This window comes from Podospora pseudopauciseta (genome assembly GCF_035222475.1).
Source record: "Podospora pseudopauciseta strain CBS 411.78 chromosome 5 map unlocalized CBS411.78m_5, whole genome shotgun sequence".
Classification (NCBI taxonomy): Eukaryota; Fungi; Ascomycota; class Sordariomycetes; order Sordariales; family Podosporaceae; genus Podospora; species Podospora pseudopauciseta.
The window spans coordinates 351,800-374,583 of record NW_026946665.1 but is presented as its reverse complement, the minus strand read 5'-3'; the positions used below and the strand labels follow the sequence as shown (position 1 = coordinate 374,583).

At 51.5% G+C, this 22,784-nt stretch overlaps 10 protein-coding genes across 10 annotated transcripts; 2 read left to right on the top strand and 8 right to left on the bottom strand.

Moving 5' to 3' along the window:
* Positions 1–67: 67 nt before the first annotated feature.
* Positions 68–1,159, bottom strand: QC763_506750 (uncharacterized protein; the record flags this gene model as incomplete). The annotated part of the gene is made up of 4 exons (XM_062913267.1): positions 68–587; positions 641–909; positions 965–1,032; positions 1,090–1,159. 4 exons carry the CDS (start codon positions 1,157–1,159, stop codon positions 140–142), a joined length of 855 nt encoding a protein of 284 aa, XP_062764702.1. The 3' UTR covers positions 68–139.
* A 490-nt stretch (positions 1,160–1,649) lies between these two features.
* QC763_0073800 (uncharacterized protein) lies at positions 1,650–2,578 on the bottom strand (the record flags this gene model as incomplete). The annotated part of the gene is made up of 3 exons (XM_062906017.1): positions 2,255–2,578; positions 2,010–2,199; positions 1,650–1,953 (listed from the first exon to the last, which is right to left on the bottom strand). Exons 1-3 carry the CDS (start codon positions 2,496–2,498, stop codon positions 1,650–1,652), a joined length of 738 nt encoding a protein of 245 aa, XP_062764701.1. The 5' UTR covers positions 2,499–2,578.
* A 152-nt stretch (positions 2,579–2,730) lies between these two features.
* On the top strand, positions 2,731–6,148 carry QC763_506755 (uncharacterized protein). Its single transcript, XM_062913268.1, has 4 exons — positions 2,731–3,537; positions 3,616–3,905; positions 3,962–4,282; positions 4,413–6,148. The coding sequence occupies exons 1-4, from the start codon at positions 3,068–3,070 to the stop codon at positions 5,165–5,167; spliced, it is 1,836 nt and encodes a 611-aa protein (XP_062764700.1). The 5' UTR covers positions 2,731–3,067; the 3' UTR covers positions 5,168–6,148.
* A 1,067-nt stretch (positions 6,149–7,215) lies between these two features.
* On the bottom strand, positions 7,216–8,112 carry QC763_506760 (putative secondary metabolism biosynthetic enzyme; the record flags this gene model as incomplete). Its single annotated transcript, XM_062913269.1, has 1 exon — positions 7,216–8,112. One exon carries the CDS (start codon positions 8,110–8,112, stop codon positions 7,216–7,218), a length of 897 nt encoding a protein of 298 aa, XP_062764699.1.
* Positions 8,113–8,242: 130 nt separating this feature from the next.
* Positions 8,243–8,592, bottom strand: QC763_0073770 (uncharacterized protein; the record flags this gene model as incomplete). The annotated part of the gene is made up of 2 exons (XM_062906016.1): positions 8,243–8,306; positions 8,426–8,592. The coding sequence occupies 2 exons, from the start codon at positions 8,590–8,592 to the stop codon at positions 8,243–8,245; spliced, it is 231 nt and encodes a 76-aa protein (XP_062764698.1).
* Positions 8,593–9,271: 679 nt separating this feature from the next.
* QC763_506770 (uncharacterized protein) lies at positions 9,272–13,341 on the bottom strand (the record flags this gene model as incomplete). Its single annotated transcript, XM_062913270.1, has 8 exons — positions 12,593–13,341; positions 12,512–12,545; positions 12,210–12,448; positions 11,952–12,153; positions 11,722–11,892; positions 11,448–11,664; positions 11,262–11,390; positions 9,272–11,161 (listed from the first exon to the last, which is right to left on the bottom strand). Exons 1-8 carry the CDS (start codon positions 13,071–13,073, stop codon positions 9,272–9,274), a joined length of 3,363 nt encoding a protein of 1,120 aa, XP_062764697.1. The 5' UTR covers positions 13,074–13,341.
* A 247-nt stretch (positions 13,342–13,588) lies between these two features.
* Positions 13,589–14,807, top strand: QC763_506780 (putative secondary metabolism biosynthetic enzyme; the record flags this gene model as incomplete). Its single annotated transcript, XM_062913271.1, has 3 exons — positions 13,589–13,753; positions 13,813–14,213; positions 14,276–14,807. The coding sequence occupies 3 exons, from the start codon at positions 13,589–13,591 to the stop codon at positions 14,805–14,807; spliced, it is 1,098 nt and encodes a 365-aa protein (XP_062764696.1).
* A 643-nt stretch (positions 14,808–15,450) lies between these two features.
* On the bottom strand, positions 15,451–17,112 carry QC763_506790 (uncharacterized protein; the record flags this gene model as incomplete). Its single annotated transcript, XM_062913272.1, has 3 exons — positions 16,644–17,112; positions 16,199–16,558; positions 15,451–16,134 (listed from the first exon to the last, which is right to left on the bottom strand). Exons 2-3 carry the CDS (start codon positions 16,511–16,513, stop codon positions 15,451–15,453), a joined length of 999 nt encoding a protein of 332 aa, XP_062764695.1. The 5' UTR covers positions 16,514–16,558; positions 16,644–17,112.
* Positions 17,113–17,348: 236 nt separating this feature from the next.
* On the bottom strand, positions 17,349–19,277 carry QC763_506800 (uncharacterized protein). The gene is made up of 2 exons (XM_062913273.1): positions 18,659–19,277; positions 17,349–18,604 (listed from the first exon to the last, which is right to left on the bottom strand). The coding sequence occupies exons 1-2, from the start codon at positions 18,799–18,801 to the stop codon at positions 17,530–17,532; spliced, it is 1,218 nt and encodes a 405-aa protein (XP_062764694.1). The 5' UTR covers positions 18,802–19,277; the 3' UTR covers positions 17,349–17,529.
* Positions 19,278–20,972: 1,695 nt separating this feature from the next.
* QC763_506810 (uncharacterized protein) lies at positions 20,973–21,754 on the bottom strand (the record flags this gene model as incomplete). Its single annotated transcript, XM_062913274.1, has 3 exons — positions 20,973–21,258; positions 21,310–21,441; positions 21,522–21,754. The coding sequence occupies 3 exons, from the start codon at positions 21,752–21,754 to the stop codon at positions 20,973–20,975; spliced, it is 651 nt and encodes a 216-aa protein (XP_062764693.1).
* Positions 21,755–22,784: the final 1,030 nt, after the last annotated feature.

Below are 22,784 nucleotides of genomic sequence, written 5' to 3'. Positions count from 1 at the left end.
TGTCAGTGTCAGATAAACATACACTCAAAGAGACAAAAGACACGGAAGCAAAACATTTGTCAAGATGTGCTCAAATCAAAATGTCAATTGTGCAGCTAAAGCAAACACCCCTAAAAACAGCCCCTGAAAGCAAGCTGCTTTATTCTGCCTTGAATTGGACCAGCTCAGGCAAGACCTTCTCCCCCACCTTGGGTTCCCTCACCTCCGCCCCCTCTCTCTTCTGATCCTTCGGCAGATCCAACACCAGCGCAGGCTCACTCGTCTCCACCGGCTCCCCATACCGCGGGGCCCTGAGATCATCAGGCTTCACCCTTTTCCCAGTTACGGGATTTGGGTAATGGAAGGGGACCACCCGTGTGTCCGGCCACAAGCTCCTCTGCTCGACGAGCTCATCCGGCCCATCAGGGTTCTCAGGAAATGTGGACCTCGCAAAAGGGATGTACTCTTTCTTCGTGTGGCTCCACCCCTTCTCGTGCTCCGCATGCCAAAAGGGGAAGTACCGGTACCTAAACAGCTTCCACACTCCATCCTCCTTGATGTACTCGTTCTCGTAGAGACCCCCCTCCCACCATTGACGATGCCCGCGGCTGTCTATTTGTCAGTATCTTCTCTCTAGCCGGCCTTTTGCGGTGACACTAACGGGTAATACTCCTCAATCGACTCATGTGTGCCAGCTTGCATGAGTGCACGCATCCGACACCAGGCGTGTTTCCCAGTGGAGTCGACGTCGACAATCTCTTGCATCATGAGGTGGTCCAATAGCCAGCCTTCGACTGGGCCGTTGCGGCCCTTGACAAAGGATTGCTGGAAACGGCCCTGGTAGAGGCGGGCGATGCCGGCTTTGCCGCGGTAGCGGCCGCCGAGAAACTCGACGTAGGCGTCGGGGTGGTCGGAGAACATATCAACTACCTTTTGGGGTGTTGGCAACCTTGAGGAGAGAGATGAATGAACGAGAGTGACTTACCTCGTTGTAGAGACACTTGTCGAGATAGTAGCCATACTTGAAGTGGGTTTTGCGGACTTCGGCCTCGTCTGGAGGGAACTTTGGTTAGTGTGTAGCCTTTTATCAAGACCTGATAACAAACTTGCCTGAAACCCGGCTGAGCTCCTTCTGCAGCGTTTCGACCTGCTTCTTGAGTTCCGCGAATTCTTGCTCCATGGTCAGTTAGATTTCTCTGTGATTGGGGGTCTTTGCGAGATTATTGGATAATGGATGGTGAGTGAGGTGGATGTCATTCGAGTTATGTATCTGCATTGCAATCCGGAGGGTCCAATCACAACAGTGGTGGATCTTAGTGAGGGGTCTCGGAGAACGGCAAGCAGTTCACACGGCTGACCCCAACTCGTCTGGCTTTGGTTGAATATCCGAATGGTACTATTGACAACGGGCTAATCGGCAGATGCAGAATGTTGGGGAATCATGGTTGGGTCAGGGCCGTGTCGTTCCATGCGGGGACATTGGGGTAAGTGAACTCAATGCAAGCAAGCAGATTATGAAAAAAGGGGTTCAAGGGTAACCGAGTGGCATTGCAACAGCGCGAAGAACCTGGAAGCATTTCATGCTTGGACGATGCAACTATGAGCTGCTGTATAATTGGACTCCTCCCAGGAGCGCTTTGTTACATGCTTGGCGTCCATATCTCTACGTATCATGTGTATACGTTGTCATTATTGGGCCAGTGAAACATAAGGTCTGACCTTAGATGCGCATATGTGTTGCCCCTCAGCACACGCTGCTGCTGTTTGTTGATCTCTGCTTGGTCGAAACGTTCCACCGCAAGTCTGAAGGCCTGTATCTGGTCTTGAAGAGTTTCGTAATGTCTGTTGATGTCCCTTGGCCATATCGCCCATCCTACCATCACGGTAGATACGGCGACTCCAACGGAAGACAAGGCAACCCAGGTGGCAATCTTCGCCGGGAGAAGGGCCGCGGAGGCGGTGATGGTGGCAAGGCTAGGTAGGTTCATGTTGGCTGATATAGCACAGGAAAAAGATGGAAAGAGACATACCTTCCTGCGGCGGCAACACCCGGGATACCAGATTGTTTCGGACGATCAGTCTCTTTCCTTACCTCCTGAACATAGGTAAGGAGTTCCTCCATCAGGTACACATCGTGAATGACCTTATCGAGACAGACCTTGAGTCCAAAGAGGTGCTCGCTGTGTTCAGATCCAGGGACAGCCGCGTCGAGAGCCGCTTCTGCTCCTAATTAGTTCAGGGATACCAAATACGCATGTTGACAATGTCGGCTTACCCAGATCTGTGATCGGCTGGTTCATATCCAGTCTGCTGTGGTGCTCGTAGTATCTTTCCATGTAGTGCTCGGCTGAGTGTCGATGAGCGTCAAAGTTCAACCATATCATTCTGCCAGTTGGGGTTACTCCGATCGACTCTGGTTGCCCTGTGGCTCCTCCTTGTTGTGATGGCAATGCAGGATTTTCTTGGCCCAAAAGAAGCCAGGAGCGTTCAACAACTTCTACATGTGAGTCGGATTCCATGATTGTATGCGGTTATGGTAAAGACCGCGGTGGTTTGAGACAATGATAAGGTGGCGATGATGTGAATCGTTGGAAGGAAGGCGGCTGGAGATAACATGCCAGGTACCACTCTTCTGCATGAGCTGGGCAGGCTGTCACGTGAGCAGCTGTGTGTCCAACATGGAGTTTAGACTTGCGGGCTGCGGCAAGGTCAACATTCAATTGGCCGCCGAGCTGGTGAAACGGGTCACGCCAACAACGCCGTCTCAGACCCGCGCTTCAGCGCATGGTATACAGTAACACTTCACTGCACCGTGAACACTGCATGTCTCCCATCATTTTCCGCCACAGAGACAGAGACTGTACGTACTGTTGGGTGCGGTCTCGTCCTGGCGGTTCTGGCCGTTCTCCTGTTTCGTGTTGCGCCATCTTTGACCACGATGGCCGTTCGAAGCCTGCCTCCAGTCTTCCTCTATAATGAGTGGGAACGGGACCATCAAGTACCATGGAACTCAAGCCATTTTCTTCTAGTCTCTACATGCTCACCTCGCTAGCCTTCCAACGATAACCATAAATGCAGTCTTATCAGGATGTCTACCAGCACCGTCATCACCGACTTTCTGATGCAGGTGTGGAGGTACACTCCCAGAGGATGGAACTACAAGGACAATGAAGGGACAGCTCAATTCTTGGCGCAGAATTGCGACCTGAAAGGTTGGACAGTGCACCCTACTTCACTCACCAGCATCCACGACCAAGACAGCTTCGTTCCTCTGGAAGTAAACTTCCGGTTTAAAGGATCAGTTGTGAAAGGGGCCCGCCGCGTTTACGATCACTTGGCTGATCTCAGGGAACTTTTTGAGGCTGTGCTCCCTTCCAAGATTGAGGAATTCTTTCTTGCCAAACAACAAAACTCGACGGCACACCACATGGTGTTGGTGCCTGTCGGCAAGATTTCGCCGGAGGTCGTACACAAGAATACCCGTATCAGGATCCTGAGGTCTCTAGAAGTCCGGACGAGCACGGTTGTGGAACGAAATCTGATTACGCCAATTGATATGTAGGACCTCCTCTATACCACATCTCCTGCTGGCTTTCAATCTTAACCATGTCCGAACTAACCCAAAGACTCAATCAGGTGCAATCTTGCGTTAGAAGTTGTGCGCGGGTCTGCAATAGGTGCCGATCTAGCGACTATGGTGCGCACGCTTCCGGCCAAGTGGATGATGGGGTCATCAATGGTTCAGGAGTTTGATAAGCTCCGCAAGTCGATACAAATGAATCAACCTGAGATCAACGGACCACTCAAGACGGTCGAGGATGTCACCAACGCCTGGAATAAGGCGGAGCCCTGCCTTGACCTCATGTCCACCATAATCCGCCACATTGAAGACTGCTTGGACTTGAGCCGAATTCCCAAACAAAAGGGTAAGCTTCACAATGCCTCATCCATCAGAGAAACTGTATCCTGATATTATTCGCAGATATCCCACCCCAGCAACTTTACGAGACGATGCTAGGGCTCCGGAATGCAACCATTTTCTTCTCTGCGTATGAGGACCAAATGTTGAGCATCGCCGCCGCAACCCCGACCATTCTAAGGCTACCGAATGGAGCCAAGACCGTGGTCGGAGCTACTGCAACAGCAGTTATGGTCGCCGCTGCTTTGATGGTTTATACATTCTTTACAGGAGGCACTGGCCTTATCATTGCCGGCGGTGCGTCAGGCGCTATTCTGGGAGGCGGCGCAACAGCGGGCATCGGAGCGTGGAAACGCAACAAACATGCCTCATTGTGTGAAAGTTGTATGTGCATCCAGTAGCTAAGTTCCCTTCATCTCCGCACACCGCCAGCATCATCTCCTTTCTCGAGATTCAGCCGTGTAATCACCAGAATGTCAGATGTACCGACTAGTTGTATTAATGCCCATCTCAGTTAGCCGGAGCATCATCAACCTTGGCAAGGCGCTCACAGATGCCAACATTTGCTTAGCAGCAACCTACAGCTCTCAGGTTCTGCAGTTTCCTTTGCATTCGTCGCATTGTGCATCCGGTCAGCGTGACGAGATCCTTCGACAGTTAGGCGTAGATACCCGGCAGTTGAAGAGAGAAGCTTACCAGCGCCCGGCACTTGAAAAGAACCTAGAGACCGTTTTGAACATGTACAACGAATTCCTCGTCGCGAGAGCTCAAGTGCAAAAAGAAGCCCGTGTCAGAACTAGACAAGGACTCACCCCGAATTCTCCCGCTCAACCACCGCAGGGGCTCCAGATTCGTTCGGCTCCTAGGCCGCAAAACCCTAAGCCCGTAGTATCCAAACAGCGGGCCATTGGTTCCATATCGACGCCATCAGCACGGTTGAACCCCCGTCAGCCTCAGCCACGAGGAGCTTCGCCGGTAGCTGTCAATCAAGGCGCCCCCGGTCAGCAACGTCAACAGCAGCAGCGAAAACAACCCGTTTCCTTGCCGGCGGCACCAAGTCAACAGGCCTCTGGTTCACAACCGCGGCCTCTGCCAATCCAGTTAAATAACGACATCCCATCTCCTCAAAGTCGACCGTCAAAGAACGCCGGCTCATCTCGTCAAAGCCAACAGTCAAAGACAGGCCCCTTGACCGGTCAAAGCCGAGTGAACCCTGCAGGCCCAGCTCGATCAGCACCAAAGATGAAGGGCTCAATCACTTGTGATTAAAATCCTGGATGTTTTTCTCTTTCTTGATTGAGTAGGTACCAGCTTATAGCTGCACCATCAACATGACGGGTTGAAAAGACAAGCTGAGAAGCGCTCTTGAGGAACCGGCAGTTGGAACAGTGGCACCGGTCTGACCAGCGGGAGAAGCCCAGGCTTGTATGAGCTATCGTCGCAATTGGGTTGAACCAGGACCTTGTAACCAAGGATAAAGATATTTCGCTGATTCCACCGTCCAGCAGATCGAGCTGAAGAAAGGATCGGGTGTTGTTGTGTCTGGGGCACGGTCCGAAAGTATTTGCTCATGCCTTCTCTATGGGCAAAGACAGGCGATCTCGACTGAATCTCCAAAGTAGATTATTAGTGGCGGCATATGCCATGGGAAAGGATGGAGTTTATCACCATATCGCGGCAACCTGGTCAGTGGACCGTCGAGGGTTCTCGATACAAACTACGACATTGCAGACTGTTAGCTGCAAACAAAGACCTACCAGGGGCGCGTGAGCGCAAGGGGGGCGCCATCTGGCGGAAGATGGGCGATTGTGGTGGCGGGAGGTAAATGTTCCAGATGCTTCGAGATGGGCCGGGGGTTGCAAAGCGCTTCTCAAATGAAGCTGGGAGGACGGTGAGACATTTTGGGGCATTTCAGGACGTCCCAATTCTTAAACTTTCCAAAAAGGCCACTGCAAGGAAGAAAGGACCGCAATCGTGGTCATGGTGGGGTACCTTCTTCACGATCCGTTCCGAGACCAACATCAGAATATGAGCCCAACAAGACAACAGCTAATGCAAATGGAACCAATCTAAATACCTACCAGTTGCGTTGATGAAATGCTTTTGCAACACCCTCAGAATGGGAAGGAGGATCACAGATGTAAATTTTTCAACCTCGGGCATGAGCAGGTAAATTCCAGCGATAAGTAAATTTGCACGTCTTGCCCTCTGACCACTTCAACTCTCAAGCTCATCTTCGTTTGGCCAGTGATACATCAAATCTGACTTTAGGTGTGCAAAAGTCTTTGGTCTGAGCAAAGTCTGCTGCTTGTTGATTTCGACGACATCATACTGCTCCTCCACTGCACGCCTCAATATCTGTATTCGGGCTTATTTACTTTGGTAGTGCTTGTTGAGATCACGAGGCCATAGGGCGTAGCCGACTATCCCGGTTAATACAGCCACTCCAATAAATAACAGCGTGACCCATGTAACGGTCTTCGCTAGGAAAAGCCATGCGGAAACAGCGATATTTGTGAGACTAGATGCGGATGTTAGCAGGTATAATTGGAGGACAAGGGCAAAGGAACAAACTGAAATCATAATCCTACCTTCCTTCTGCCGCAATACCCGGGATGGCAAGCTGCTTCGGCACGTTAGAGGAGCTCCTCACCTCCTGAATATAGGCGAGTATTTCTTGCATCATGAAGACGTCCCGTGCAACTCTATCAGCACAAACCCTAAGTCCAGTGAGGTGCTGGCTTTGGTGTGTTCTGGAAACCGCAGCATCAATTGCGGCATCTACATGTACATCAGGTGTGTAAGATATCGAGGTACAACTGGTAATCGGGAAGGGAAACTCACCTAAATCTTCGATCGGCTCGCTGGGTTCCAGAACGTTGAGATGCTCGTAATATTTACTCAAATACCATTCGGCAGAGCTACGCCGGGTTTCAAATGTTCTCACGCTGCTGAGAGGTTAGGTGTTTTAAAGGCTGAGATAACAACAACGGCTCCTCCTACTGCCATTTATTCTTGAATGGTGAGATGGGGATAGCACGGGCTCCAAACGCTGCCAGTGGGTTAGGGTGTGGATGCTTGATCAACACTGCCGCGCATTACAGCCAGGACCTCAAATGGATGTCTTCTTTGTATTTGGTTCTAATTTCCCTTTTGTTAATCTCCATCATATTGGGATGGGTCTATCCACAACCGTTCCTAGAGAACAACATCTGTAAATTAAAGTCACCCTTTTCCCTGAAGCTTCAGGTGAGATAAATAAATGAACTCGTCCAATTTAACCATGGCTCTAGTTCATTACTAAGAAATAGACCCGCTCAGATAGTAAGTCTAAATTTCAGCAAGTCACGGCTTATGATCTCATCTTTCCGATTTTCCAATTCATCGACATCCCAGCAGCAGTTGAAGAATCGGCCCGCAAGCCACTCTCTGCGTTCCTTGGCAAGCCATACCATGGCGTCGGCAGGTAACTCGGGCGTGTCCTGGAGGATGGTATGATGCTCTTCGGGCATATTCAATGCCAGTTCTGTTTTGACCGCTCCTGGGTGAATCGCAATAGCAATCAGGCCTTTGTCGTGGTACTCCTGATCGATGAACTCGGTGAACCTTAGGGTTGCAAATTTGGTGGTCTGGTATGCTGAGGCTCCGTAGAACAGTGCGTGTGCTCCAGCAGAGGAGACGGTGATGAAAGTCTTCATGGACGACTCCAACAGCAGCGGGATAAAAGACTTCGCACAAAGATAGGTCCCCTTTATGTTGATCTCCCAAGTCTTCCACCATTCCGTCGGATCAGACTCCACAACAGGTCTCCATGCTGGCAGGTAGCCCGCGTTGGCGATCAGGACATCCAGACTTCCTCCAAATGCCTTGGATACCTTATCCACAGCTTCAGTGACCGACTCCTCCACGGTCACATCCATGTTCAGGGTAAGGACGAGAGGTTCCTCTCGGCCTGCGGCAACAGCAGCAGCTTTGATCTCTTGCTCGGCCTGACGAAGAGAAGAGCGGGCTGCCAGAGCAATCTTGGAACATCCAGCCACGGCAAGGCGAATGCCGGTTGCCATGCCGATTCCCCTGGAGGAGCCCGTGATGAGAACCGATTTTCCAGACAAGTCCGCATCGGCCGGGGAGATTGCCGCGTACGTGTCGTGATGAGTTCCCACAAAGTCGACAACCTCCCAGACATTCGTCGTCCGAGGAGATGAGGTGGCCATGAGGTGCAAGGTATGACCGGTACAAAGGCAGAGAACTTGCAAAGTAGGCGGGTGACGACGGCACCGGAATGCGGTACTCGTAACATCAGACAATGAATTGAAGACTGTCGATTGAGAGATTGCCAGCTATTTAATGATTGCCACCACCCGGTTCCATGCAGATGGTTAAGTCCTTGTTAACTCCTAAGTCCGTCCTACCTAACTCGCGAGAAATTAGTCGGACCTGGGCCGTTCCCACCATCGATCCGAGGTCTTGCACCTACCCTAGGCGTACCTCCATTAATCGTTCAAAGCCAGAAGGGCAGCTACGTACCTTGCATACTTTACACCCCATTGCTGATGATGACTAAATCTTCTGCGAGCTGGGATGACGACAAGGCGCTTGGCCAAAACTACAATGGCTCTGGGGCGTGGTTTGACGGCAGCATGCTTCATCCCCTCTTTCCCTTTGAAAATGACGTCAAGACGATTTGGAGCCATTGATTGGATTGCAGAACGTCGCCTCGAAGGTGCTTAAAAACTAAAAGGAACAGAAGAAATGAAACTGGAAAGTTACCGCGTACTTTATCTGACTTACTCCAACCACATATAGTTAACAGTGTTTTATAAAGGAACAAAATGCTCCATGTCTCAGAGTCGAACTGGGCAATCTCTTAATATCTTGGAGATGGGATAGGTAATCTGACTGTTGGAGGCGAGACGAACTCAGAACCTTCCTGGACACCATTGTCAGTCGTTAAACTGATTTCTGGTCTAATTCCAAACAGAGCGAACCATCAATTGTGCTACCCGGGCCTGTGTTCTCTTAGAGAGAGCAAACCTGCTATTAACCAGCAGTTGCCCCCTTGGGTACAGACCACCTTTTCGCTGTTCCCTATAAAACCCGTAGTGGGTGTCCGCTCCCACAGGCATCTCAGACCTTGCTCTATTTACCGGCACCGCAATATTCCACAAATTGCAGAAAGCCAAGATGGGCCTCTATATGCAGGTAGGCTCACATGCTAAAGCCCTCCAAGAACTGCGTCATATCACGCCAGGCATGGTCAAACGCAGTTGGGATCTTGCTTCACGTTTACCGTTCAATTCCACTCTATATTATCTCCGAACCATATTTGGTTAAATACCTACTATACGTGAAGGCACTGCAAAAAACAAACTCTCAGTAAACATCACAAACATATCTCCCATCTCCCTTGATCCCCTCCAACCACTCCTCTCCTTCTCTCTCTCCCCCTTGTCCCGACTTCTCCTTCCAAATCCTCCTCCAAACCTCCCCAGCACTCCTCCCAAGTCTAGCAGCACTCCCACAAGTGAAAATCCTGCCCCCCTTCTCAACCACTTCCCACATCCTATCCCGTTCTTCCCACAAAGCATCAGTGACATACCTCCCCTTCTTCCCGCCCGGCCGAGAAAAACACGGCACGACCCTGACCACCCCCCCTCTCTCCCACCTTTCCAGCTCCTCCTTGTACAAATAATCCTTTTCCTCATCCCTACACCCAAAGAAGAGGACCGCCTCGCCGAACTCCCCACCTTGCTTCATCAGCTCGGCTCGCTCTTGGAGAACACCCCTCATGGGGGCAATCCCGCTGCCTGCCGCAACCATGACGATTGGTTTGGAGATGTCTTTTGGGAGCTGAAACGGTAGTGTTGTGGGACGGACAAGACAAGATATCTCATCCCCTATCTTGCGGGAGGAGAGGTAGGATGAGGCAACGCCGTTGAATGTTCCGTGACCGCTCAAGGCAGGGGATTGGAACAGGTCAAACGTGATGGATGCGACGAGGCCGGACTGGAGTGTTCCCGAGGACGGGGAGAGGGGAGAAGACGAAATGCTGTACACCCTCGGTGCAAGGGGAGGGAGGAGATCGATAAAGACTCCAAAAGGGAGAGCCAAGGTAGGGATGGTGCTGAGAACATCGAGGACAGAGTGCCGGTTTGTGAGCAGGTCTTCATAGGCGGGGTCCTGGGTGAGGTTGAGAAGATGGGCTTTCTCCGGGGAGGAATCTTCCGCGTGGAGGGAGAGCGTGAGGAGCTGGCGTTTGGTGATGGGTGCGGCGAGCTCGACACGTTGTCTTAAAAAGTGCTCTATTGCCATTGGTTGAGATGGTAGGAAATCCTTCTTGGAGGATTGAACTGTCATGGTGTCTGCTGGGCTGAGACTGAAACGGGCCATGGTTCGGTGAACGGATTCGGTGGAGTTGCGGCCTTGAACAACGAGGTAGTCTCCCGCTCGGTAGTGGCAGCCAGGAGGAAGACGAACGTCGACGTGGTATTTCGCTGGTCCCACCGAGGTATCAGCCAGTTGGTGGATGGCGGCAATGGTCCCAATGCCCATTTGATCACCGCCTAGAACGCTGGGAAGAGTCTTGAGGTTATGGCGTTCGATGCTCACTTCGACGCCTGCCTGTGCCTTGTGGGCTTTGTCAGCCGACACTCCTGAGAGGGCCAGGCACAGCTCTTCTTCCCAGGTTTCCCACGGTCCAACAAGGTCTTGCTTTACGTTTCCATAACCTGTTTCGACGAGGCGCTCGGCACCGAGGCTCTCAAGCGTGTCGTCAATGAGCTTGGGAATCTTGTAAAATGTATTCACCCAATCAGAATTACCCAATGCGAACACAGCATACTTGACGCCTGAGAGCTTGGTGCCATTGCTGGAAAGTTGCTCAAGCCACTTGACAAACTTCTTGGCGTTGTCCGGAGGTCGTCCGTCGTAGGAGGGTGTGATGATGATACAGGGCCGATCCGTGGGCAGACTGTCAGTGGCTGAGTCCAGCGTTCTCACATCGTCAACCGCAAGCCCAAAGTCGGGGGCGATGCGCGAAAGCGATTGCATCAGACTCTCGGCGGTCCCCATGTTGCCGCCAAACAAGACGGTGATGGACTTCTTGGGAGTTTTGCTGTCGATTTGTGGTGTAACGTTTTGTCTTGTCTTGGTGGCAGCCTTCTTTGGCTGGGAGCCGCCGCCAGGGATACCACTCAAGGAAGATTTTCCTGACCGCCTTTTCGCTCGTATCTTGAAGTCAATACATTTCAAAGCCATTTGACCCTGTTGTCAGGTTAGCCAGCTAATCACCTCTTTGAGTAGAAAGAAAGAGAGAAAATAGACAAGCCCAAGAAGCCAGGTTGGAAAGGACAACAATACGCACTTTGAGCTCCAAAATGTAGTTGGGGTCTGCCTTTTTAACATCAAATCTTTGTAGGACCATGGCTACATTGATGAGAATTTCTTGCTCCGCAAATCCACGTCCAATGCACGCTCGCTGACCATCGCCGAACTGAAAAGGTTGTAATGTCAGTATTGTACCGTTACCGGGAACATGGCTCCGACTCACCGGCTTCCAGGAATTAGGTGGTAACGCCTGGAAATTTCTGTCCAGCATCCTTTCCGGTTTGAACTCATCTGAATCAGCACCCCAGACGACGGGGTCTCTGTGGAAATGCCTCCAGACACCCGACACCATCTGACCCTTTCTGACAAAGTACTTTCCTCCCAAGACTGTATCCTTGACTGCAAACCTCGTGAGCAAACTGCTGGGGTGCTGGATACGTCTAGAAGTGGGTTAGTTGAAGCAATATGGGACAGAGTGTAAGGGGGGGTTTTCTTACAATGCTTCCTTGATGCACGCATCGAGGTATTTCAACTTGGGCAGCATCTCGTATGTGAGAACCGTGTCACCGACAACCTCGTCCACCTCCTGCTGGGCCTTGGCCATGGTCTCCGGGTACGTACACAAAAGGTAGTAGATAAAGCTCAAGGTTGCCGAGGTTGTCTCGTATCTAATAGAAGCTGTCAGTACATGTCTGTCAAATGATTGGTCGATATATTGCAGACTCACCCAGCGCCGAGGAAGGTTGGGATTTGGTACTCGATATTCTCACGCGTGAGCTTCTCTCCCGTCTCCCTATCAACGCCGTGAATCATCAGATTGAGCAGATCATTTGCCTCTGACTTTGGGTTGTCAATCCGGTCTTGGATGATCTTCTTGCACAGCTCCTTCATCTTGGCGATATTCTCCTGACGGTGCTGTTCCTCTTTGTCTGAATGACGGGATTAGCATGGGTCTGCTAAAGTTTCTCTGACGGGCCATACTTACAGTAGAACTGATTGAGGATCTCTGGCCTATTCGCTCGCCTCCCCGATTCGACAATGGCTTCCTTGAGCTGGGTCATGAAAGGGTGATGATCCGCAGTGTAGAACTCGTTGAACCGGTAACCGAAAGCACAGAGCCCAACGGTGTCGAATGCCAGTCTCGCCATGTCGTCGATGCATTCGATTTCGTGATCTGGTCCAAATCTGTCCCACTTCATCACAAGCTGCGCCGAAAGATCTTGCCTGTTGGGATGAAGAAATTAGAAAGAGGTCACCCAAAAATATCAAACAGCACAGCAAACTTACATGTCATCAAACATCTTGCTCAACCCCAGCGATCCTTTCCGATGTTAGCCCCAGCCCCGTCAAAGACTTGGACAAACTCACCAAAGATTGGCACCAACAGCCTATGAGCCTTCCACCAAGCCTTGTCCGTTGACTCGGCAGAAAACAAACCATCCCCAAACACCGGTCTCATCTCCTTGTGCAGTCGATGAGTAAACTTGCTGAACCGTTCGTCATTTGCCATCTCGTTGACCAGCTCTCGGCTACCGACAAACACCCGGGGGTAGGTCATCCCGAGGTCAAGCTGAAATATCTCTCCATACTGGTCCATCAGCTTCCAGAACGACTTGACAGGCAGGTCAGGGTCGAGATCCGGGGCGTGACCCAGGAGGCCGAAGTAATGGCCATGCTTTGGAGACGGAATTTTGAGGAGCTTGGAGTGGTCGATAATTTCCGCTTCTTCGATCTTTTGGGGGTTCTTGGGTGTGTCGAGTGCTTGGCCTGGGTACAGAGCTGGGCAGAGAGCCAGGTTGGCCTCCTTGTCGACTGCAACGGGGCAGGTTAGGATTTCGGTTGCCGCCATTGGTGTTCGGATTGCCAGAATGAACAGAAATGATTATGCTATTCTGAAAGGCTATGATAGTTCAAGCCGCTGCTGGAAATTGGGTGCCGGAGGATATGCTAGATTCCCGTCACCGCCGAGGACCACCCTGCTGCGGTGGGTCTCTGCAGAAATAGGCAAGCAAACATCACCGCAGTTCGATGGAGCCATCAAAAATCGGCTGTTGAGAGTGAAGTCTTGGCTCGGCGGTTGGATTGATAAATATTTCGGGCCCTTCTGTTCGGCGTTGTGTTCGGTGATTTTGCCTCGTGCAATGCGCCGAGAAAGCGCAAATGCGGCGACAGGACAGGCCCGATAGTCTGGCTCACCCGATCTGGTTAACGGTTAATATGCTGTGGAACACCAGTTTAAAGCAAGGCGTCTGACGGCATTGTTGCAACGGATTGTTGACATCTTGAAAGCGGATAATCTGGACAATTTACATCTACCCCACCCCTTTGATCCAACTTCTTTCCACCTAACCAACACTCACAATCATGCCCTCGTTGAACGCAGAGCTCTCCCTCCCAAGGACACAGACGGCGATTATTGCTCAGGGACCTGGGAAACTCGCCATTCAGCACGATGTCGCAGTGCCGACGCTTGCACCCGACATGGCAATCGGTTTGTTTACCCTCGTCGCCTCCTCTCCCATACCCACCGTAATCTAACCTTGGCAGTGAAAACGGCCGCGGTGGCAATCAACCCAGCAGATGCCAAGATGCTCGATTACAGCCCAGCTCAGGGAGCTATTCATGGTTATGACTTTGCAGGCACCATTGTTGCCCTCGGGAAAGACGCTCCTGCGCATCTCTCAGTCGGGGATAGGGTCGCCGGCATGGTTTTTGGCGGCAATTCAAACGTCAAAACCATTGGGGGATTCTCTCAATACGTGGGAGCAATGGCGGATCTTTTACTCAGACTTCCCGACGACATGAGCTTCGAGGAGGGTGCTAGCTTGGGAACCGGTGTTGCCACCGCAACGCTATCGTTGTTTGACAGACTTCGTGTTCCTGCCACTCTGGACGACCTCCGCAGAGGTGAGCCAAAGCAAGGAGAATTTGTTCTTGTTGCTGGAGGCAGCACGGCGTCTGGAACCAGAGCCATTCAACTTCTGAAGAAGTAAGTTCGGTCCCCATCATCTCTTTGGGGTCTCCTCTGACCATTCCTCTTCCTTTCACTAGTGCCGGCCTCAGACCAATTGCATCATGCTCCCCTTCCAACTTTGCCCTCGTTGAACGGTTCGGTGCTGAAAAGGTCTTTGACTACCACTCCCCAACATGTGCTCAAGAGATCCGCGAGTACACCCGCAACGAGCTCGAGTATGCTCTCGACTGCGTCTCACAGGCCGACACTACCAAGCTTTGCTTCGAATCAATCGGCCGTGCTGGCGGTCGCTATGTTTCTCTTGAACCGTTCAGAGATACTGTAGCGCAGACGCGGGCTCTGACGATTGAGCCGTCGTGGGTGATGGTTCTCAGCATCTTCGGAATCAAGGTGGGTTTGGAGGGTGAATATGGACGAGAGGCAACTCCGGAGGATAGAAGGTTTGGCGCTCAGGCATTCGCTGCTGTGCAAAGCTTACTGGACGGCGGTAAGATTCAAGCTCATCCAATCAAGGTAATGCCCGGTGGGTGGGAGGGGGTTATGAAGGGAGTTGATATCATCCGGAGTCAATCGTTGTCAGGTCAGAAAATGGTGTATTCCGTGGTGTGATGACGTATTGGTGGCAAGGATCTCTGTGGAACTTTGTGGGTATGATGGTATATTTAGCAGCGTTATTTCACCTTGATGTATGTATTCTTTTGGGTAAATTTTGACATGGTGCCACCTCCAAACACCCGGCTCAAACAGGGTGCTTTTATTTGGGGCGAACCTTTACGGATCCCCCTTGTTATCTTACCAGCGCCCCCTCCCTATAACATAGTAAAAGACGTTTAAATTATCATCTAAGGCCTTTGAATCATCTCTTAAGGCTTACCTTTTTCTTCACGCCTCTTAACTATCCTTTGAAGCCTGTTAACTCTCTTTTAGGGCCTTTGATGTAACTTTAAGGCCTCTTAACTATCTTTTAAAGCTCATTAAATATGCTTTACAGGGTATTCCATAAAGGCCCTCTCTTGTTCCAGAGCTCACTGCATAACCTCGAATCACAGGGCGACTGGGATCACTCGAGTGGTGGGAGATTCATCCATCTCAACACTGCAGGGTGTCTTCCCCTTCATCAAAGGTTCTTCATTAGACTTTCTTTGGCCTTTACTGATTGAATGATGAAATGTCATAAAACGTCTTTGTTAACTTAAACATGTGCCTTTCCTTCGAACCCTCTACCTCGCCCAGTAATTTTGGCCTTCTCCACTCAATGAGCAAACACTTCTCCTCTCACCACCTCTTCGGTCTTCTTCCCCTTCATCAAGCTAAACTGGCTCCTAAACCTCTTGACCAGCAAATCAGCCACCGTCTCATCCCCGGCCGCGCCCTCTCCCTTGCCATCAATAAACGGGTTTGTGGCATCCAAGTCCCCGTGCCAGAACGTCGCACAGCTGATCCTCTCTTCCTCACCCTTGTTGATAACCCTGTGCTTCGCACTCTGGTACACGCCCCCAGACCAGCCAGCAATCATATCACCAGCGTTGATCACCAAAACATTCTCCAACGCAGGCACAGGAATCCACTCCCCCTTGTGCTCGACCTCCAGCCCATTTCGTCCAGCCTCTTGCAGGAGAACTGTGACGCCACCAAAATCGGTGTGGGCACCTACACCGAACTGGCCCGGCAAGGTAGACGAAAAGGGAGGATACCGAATCATCTTCATCATCACGACAGGCTTCTTGGTGAACTGGGAGAGCAGCTCCCCCGGGTGACCAAGTCCCTGGATGAGAAGCTGCCAGATCTCCCTGCCCAGCCGGTTCGTCTCCTGATAGTACGACCAGACCGGGTCGCGGAACTCGGCCTCGGGGACCAGCTCAGGCGAAGGCCAAATGTTTGGGCCGTGGAACCCAGGAGGCTCAATCTTTTCGGAGGGACGGCCAATGTAGAATGCCTTTTTTTTTTCCGTGTCAACAAAGCGAGTGGAAGAAGGAGGGAGTTGGAAAGGGTGGACTGACTTCTTTGGCGTCGTGCATCTTGTCTCCAGTCCGGAAGGTATCCCCTGACCCCTCGTAACCCCGACGGCAGGGATTTTTGAGGAAGCTCATGGCTAGTTTGTCTTCCTTGGGGATTCTCATGAGAGTGCGGATCGCCTCAATCAGGGCGTGTTGGGAGGCGAGGGGGATTCCATGGTTGATGACTTGGAAGAAGCCAAACTCGGCGACGGCAGCGCGGACTTGGGCAATGACTGTTGCTTTGGATGACGGAGTGGCGTCTGGGGAGAGGTAAGGGGCGAGGTCGATGAGGGGGAGGACGAGGTCGGCGGAGGGCATTGTGATGTTGGCAGCCAATTCAGTTTCAAGATTGCGGTGTTGATACTGTGGATCAAGACGGGAACGTCAGCTCGAAATCTCCTTTATGTGCTGGAAACGACGTGTTGACGATAAGGTCACCGAGACTGACTGAAATTGCGATCGTACCACATTACTTTGCTTAATCCTCGTCTGGCTGTTGGAACTAGGTAATTCGGTGCTTTGTTACGCAAGGTGTTATCGGTGGTTTTGCACTTCGGCGACATTGGCGACCCATCTATCAAGGTCAGCTAATCGATCGAGTCGGTCGGTCGGTGCGTCTTCCTCTGTTTCTGCGTGTGTTGTGTGTGTTCGTATACCGTTGCCCAAAACAAAAAAAGAAAAAAGAAAACCAGAACAACAAAAGGAAAAAAACAGACCCTGCGGTCGATCACAAGGAAGTGGGAGGAAGTATCAGAGTCGACCTGATAGCCGGGCTACATGGGAGATGTGGCCACGACCGATGGGAACGCATTCTGGCTTACACAGTGCCGTCCCTAGTAAGGCCTATTATTATTGCACAACCTGGAAACATGCGTTTTAGCGACCTGGAATGCCACCACTGGGCAATGCCGTGGCTAACACTGCGCTCAACCATTGCCAAGAAGTAGAGACTTCATAAATGACTGCAAATGTGCTCTTACCGTAGCAACTCGTGGGTGTTGCTTCAACATTGCTGGCGTGGTGCCACGTTCATTCTCGCTGGTGGGGGGATTTGAAGGTCTAGATTTGGTAACATAGATCTTAGAAGAACAAGAGATTGTAAAACTGTTTGTTTGTTCTCAATCCTCCCTTTTTCTTCATCGGATCAAGGTCTGGAACATCAAAACCTAGCTGTGAGCAATGGAATTAAAGAGCACTCAGTTCTAAGGGTTGCCCGAAAACTACTCAAGGAGTCATTATAAACAAAGAGATGTCAAACAATTCCCATTCAATATTTCCAACCCCTTAATTCTAGCACTCCTATCAGTGACGTCATGTAAACAAACCCCCCTCAATCAGCCCCTGGCCGTCAAAACAATCTCCCTTTCTGGCAAAACCCGCGCCTCCTGCCCAGCACTCATGACCTTTGCGTTTGCGCTCTTGGTCTTCTGAGCACTCTGTTCACCCCTCGAAGCACGAACAGCCTCCACGCCCCTCTCAAGCATCTCCTTGTTATACTCCTCTACTGCCTTCTTGATAGCGTCAATATCACTCCCATCCACGCCTGCCAGTATCTTGGCCAGCTTCATCGAGTCGATCAGCGCATTATACCCCCCCTCACCACGGAACGGCGTCATGGCATGAGCAGCATCACCAAGCAAAACGACCCGTCCGGCAGGCAGACTCTCCAGCTCAAGATCCCTCCACACATGACTCTCCTGCTTGATCCCGCTTGCGGGCGTGGCCTCGTAGATCTCCCTAAACTTGGGCGGGAGCTTCGCGACAAGGGCCAAAGCGTAATCGAGCTTCTCCTGCTGGGTAGCAGTCTGAAGCCAGTGGTTGGGGTCGGCGACGGTGGGATCGGGCTTCATGAGCATCCAGTAGTGTTTGCCGGAGACGCCGTCGGGGAGGGCGTGGTGCAGACCGCCAAACATCCAGCAGCCGAGGTCAGGGGCGACGTAAATGTAGGCCGAGTGGCCTAGCTCGAGCTGGCGCTTGAAGGCGTCGCCGTGGAGGGTCACCTCGCCAATGATAGCTGCCAGGGGGACCGTCTTGAGGAGGGCCGAGTTGGGAGTCTGGAGCAGTTGCTCGCGGACCACGCTGTTGATGCCGTCCGCTCCGACCAAAATGTCGCCCTTGGCGCTGCTGCCATCTTGGAAGAAGACTTGGACGCCCTGGTCGTTGTGGCTGATGCTCTTGACGTGCTTGTTCCACTGAATGTCGATATTGGTGGAGAGCCACCGGCGGAGACGAAGTCTCTCGGCACGAATGATCGGGTTTTCAGGGGTATCTTGAACACCCACCCTACCTTGGCGGCCGGGATAATACAAGCCAATCTGGCATGGGAGATCGATTGGTTGGAGATGGTCAGTCGCTTGCTTCATGTCCGGCATGTCATCCGGAAACGACGCCTTCAAGTCCCCAATGATGCTATGCCCTTTTTTTTAGCACTAAAACGTGGGACTCTCTGAAGAGACAGCGCACCTGTGGATTCCGATGGCCCATCCCTGAAAACGACTGTCCGCAGACTCGTCGCGCTCAAAGACCTCGAACGAGATGCCCTGCTTGCGAAGAGTCTGGGCCAGGCTGAGCCCACCCAAGCCACCGCCCACGATAAGAACATGCATTATGTTGGCTGGTAGAAATGAAAGTCGTAGCAGTGTCTATGGGGACGTAGTAGCGGCTGCGCAGCTGCGGAGATCTGACGGGATGAGCGAGAGGTCTCGGATAGGTAGACTGGGTGAGAGAGCCATGGCGACGAGCCCGCGTCCTTAATGATTCCTCACGGCATCGCTGTCAACCGTGCAGCATTCGGTGATATCCAAAGTGTCGGCTGGCGTCGCCTGGTGTTGAGAGGAGTTGAGATTGAACCACGGGCAGAGTGCCGACCGGGATTCCGATATTGCCGTTGATTGTGGAAATGCGCCGAATGACGTACGAGGCGTGGCTAAGGTTACATCACAGTCCCCTCGCGGTTCGGGTATTTCTTTTTGGCAGAAGCGTGCGGACCCTTTAGAGGGCCGTTTACACGGACGCAATCTACTCAGCTCACTGGTCGCTGCCAGATGAGGCGGTTGTATGCTACCCACCCAGTCCCCGATGTCAGTAAGGACCATCGAGCCACCTCGATATGAATACAACACTGACGGCGCCAGACTTCCACTGCACATACTTGCCATTCATATTGTTAGCTGTAGTATTATTCGCTTTCCTACAATGGCGTTGTCTGTTTATAGGGTGTTTGGCTTTTTGACCCAGGTTTTGGAACCGAAGGCTGGTGTCGAACGCATGCTGTGCTGTTTGCGATCAGCCACGGTGTCTCAGGGCTTTGGCATATCTAGGTGCCTAGGCATTAGCAACTCCCTATCGAGGTGCGGAACCGTTGCAATTCTTAGCGCTCTGCACATGGCGGCTTCAACGGCCCGTACTGGATCTGGCGATGTCTACATCTACACTAGGTAGTCTCGGCGCCTAGTGAAGGATGCATGCTGACTCGGGTGAGTGGAAGCTGATGGGGGGACCTGAATCTGTAGCTCTCTTTACCTAACAGAACCCGCTCTTTTACTCGCATGTTTCGGTGACCAGAAGGAGCATGGTTGGCTGTATCGATGCGGGGCGCATTGGCAGGGTAGTATCATTGTGGAGACTGGAGAAAAGCAGGGTCCACACAAGAGATAGATCGGGGGAAATATGCCAGAGTGACAATTCCACCCAGAATCCGATGGGAATTCTCCACCGAGTGCCCATCGTGAAGAGGGATCGTCCTTTCTCGATACCAACCGGTTCGCGCACGTTGTCTCGCGGCGGAGGGGTCATGATAAGCTATCACAACGTCCAAGGTGAGAACCTGGAAGATAGAAAGACCATGTCAGTAGCGTGCTGCGTGTGGTAGCAAAAACAGAGCGGCCAGGCAGAGAGGCCGAATTAGCGAGTGTACCGGATAATGGCGCCTCCCGCAATGCTACACACTGTCGCGGTGTGGTTCGTGTGGTTGACGTGTCACATCATCTCAAGCAATCGCTGCGATCAAGCTTCGGGCTTGCTCTCGAAGCACGCTAGAAGGATCAACTCATGGGTTGCTGCACTGGCTGGTCCCCCGCAACCGCTATCGCGCGGGAAGAAATGCAAGGGGTCCATTAAGAGTCCGTCAACAAGCAAGACGAGTTTCCTACTGTATTTGGATTCCGTCTGCGGGGGGGTTTGCTTGAACAAGGCAGGTGTAGGAGGCAAGACCTAGCGTCCTTTAGGGCTATCGGAATTCCTGATCCATGGAGCCACCTCCCACTTGCCGTGCACAATGGACTGCATTTCGTCTCCAAAGAGCGACAGACGGCCCCAATATACCTTACCTTTGCAATCACGTAGCTCCGCACCCATCTTCAGGTGTCCTTTGCGACTCGTATGTACATCTCGTCCTGGAAACTACCTACCTACCTTACCACGGGGTATGCCATGGCACAATTTGGTCTTCATCCAGCAACATTGCAACCTGGGAACATGACGCGTAACAACTGTCACTAATGTGTTCCACCCAAAGCGCTAATGGGCCGCCACCATCGAGACGGACGGTTGAAGAGAGATAAGCCCCCGCGATAGCGTCAGTCGGCCGCCGTTGTCCCGTCTGACGCTCAGTACACTAGCCAAGCTACCGCCAAGCTAGTTGCGGGCGGCGCTACTCAGGAGTGTTTGCTCAACTGATTTTGCTACACCCCTCCCCGTGCATCAGGGGAAACAGGTGCGTCAACCGCTGGATCATACCGTTTATTCATCTAACCAGCATCTCAACTTGCAACCAACCTCATCCCAGGGTGATGCTGGCTGATCCTGCCGAGCCACTGCCGCCAGTAGCAGTATAACCTTCCACAGCCATCACCACATAATCATGACGACCCAATCTCATGCCTCTCTTGGCCCACTCATCAAAGTGTTTCTGCGTTGTGACCGTCCCGCCCACTCGCTTTTCCGAACGCACGCTCCAGTACTGCTGGAAGGTCCTCGTGCCTTCAATGGATGGCTTGTTCACTCGGGTGCTGGTGAAAACCTCAAAAGTGCCCTCATCGATGGTGAAGTTGCCTTTGGATGTCCTGCGGGATGTCAGTCACTATGGTACCAAGAAGGAAATGATAATACTGAACCAGGGCTCATTAGGTGCGAGATCAGCGTAGGACTCAAGAATGTAATACTCGATCAAGGGGTTGCGAGTCCACCCGTAGACGGCTAGGTAGCCTGGTCCGGTGGCGTTATATGTCCCGCTATATTTGATAGTCCTAATAAATAAGGTAGAATATGTTAGTAAGAAGCCCTAGGGATTGAATGGTCAGGAAGCCACATGTAGCTAGGTACATACCTAGCCCCGCCACCACTCCAGCCCTTGCCACAGACGAAGCCACCTCTCGAGTTCCAGTTTGCCGAGAAGGAACCTCCCTGGCCGTTGGAACATCTAATATTGGAGCCGCCTTCAGACCAGTTTTGGAAGTAATAGCCCTGTCGTCCTTGGACCCCTTTAGCGTCAGGTTGGGGTGCGCCCAAGCCTGCTTGAAGGAGACCCAGCGCGACGAGAAACGAGGAGATCTGAACCATTGTGACCTTTTTGTTATCAACAAAATGAGTGGCCAAAAAGAGATGCCATCTTTCAACTCCACAGGGAGAACCACGGCGTTGCTTTTATACATCAAACAGAAGTGGCCATATGCCTATCGATCTACCTACCTTCTCTCCCTCTGCCGAAGATCCCTACGATCAAAAGATTGTTCAGTACGACGACATCCAGGGTCTGCCCGACAACATCTACATCGACTGGCTCCCTGTCGTCCGAGTCCAACATTAACAACAAGCTTTGCTCGACGGGGTCCTGCTATGCGACGTTGCAAGGCGGCTTTTAGCCTGAAGATCTCCCACTCCTGGTGGGCTGAATGATCGTGATCAGCGGGTATCTCGGCCGGATGCGGAAATATCTGGGGTATAACATGTCAACTGCCGGTGTGCCCTATATAGGGTGCAATATCGCCATTGTCTGGGGTACATATTTCCTCCAATATATCATGCACGTCAGGTGAAAATCTCCAATTGATATCCGCACCAGTCATTGATCTTTGCGCCGAGAGATTGCCAACTTGAGACCATGGGCTGGAGAAAGGTGAACGGATTGGACTTTCCGGTCGACAAGACTAGAATAGACACTTAAAAGCGGTATGCGAGCAGATGTTTGCTCCTAGAAGCCCACCTTCAATACAGAATAGTAGAGACACACAGGTAGGTTAACATGCATTATAGTGTAAATAATACCTGCAGAGATTTTTATTATGCTTTCAAAGATACTTGACAACCTTTCAAAGGTAGTTAATACCCTTTAAAAGATAGTAAATAGACCTTAAAAGATAATTAATAAGCCTTAAAAGATAGTTGATAGGCAATAAAAGATAGTTCATATGCCATAAAGACAGTCTCTAGATAGACGTTGAAAGATGGTTAATAGGTCTTAAAACGAGTTTATAGACCTTAAAAAATAGTTAACAAACTTTAATAAATAATTAAGAGGCCTTAATATATGGTTAATAGGCCTTTAAAGATATTCAAAAGCGCTATTGGTTTGGTTTTAAGGTTTGGGCTA

What these genes read in the sequence shown, in the direction of transcription:
- QC763_506755 (XM_062913268.1), top strand. Translation starts at nt 3,068, where the DNA reads ATGTCTACCAGCACCGTCATCACCGACTTTCTGATGCAGGTGTGGAGG. An exon ending in CCGAATTCCCAAACAAAAGG is followed by an intron (nt 3,906 to 3,961) that starts GTAAGCTTCACA and finishes TATTATTCGCAG; the next exon opens with ATATCCCACCCCAGCAACTT. An exon ending in TGCCTCATTGTGTGAAAGTT is followed by an intron (nt 4,283 to 4,412) that starts GTATGTGCATCC and finishes TGCCCATCTCAG; the next exon opens with TTAGCCGGAGCATCATCAAC.
- QC763_506800 (XM_062913273.1), bottom strand. Translation starts at nt 18,801, where the DNA reads ATGCATGTTCTTATCGTGGGCGGTGGCTTGGGTGGGCTCAGCCTGGCC. An exon ending in TGGGCCATCGGAATCCACAG is followed by an intron (nt 18,605 to 18,658) that starts GTGCGCTGTCTC and finishes AAAAGGGCATAG; the next exon opens with CATCATTGGGGACTTGAAGG.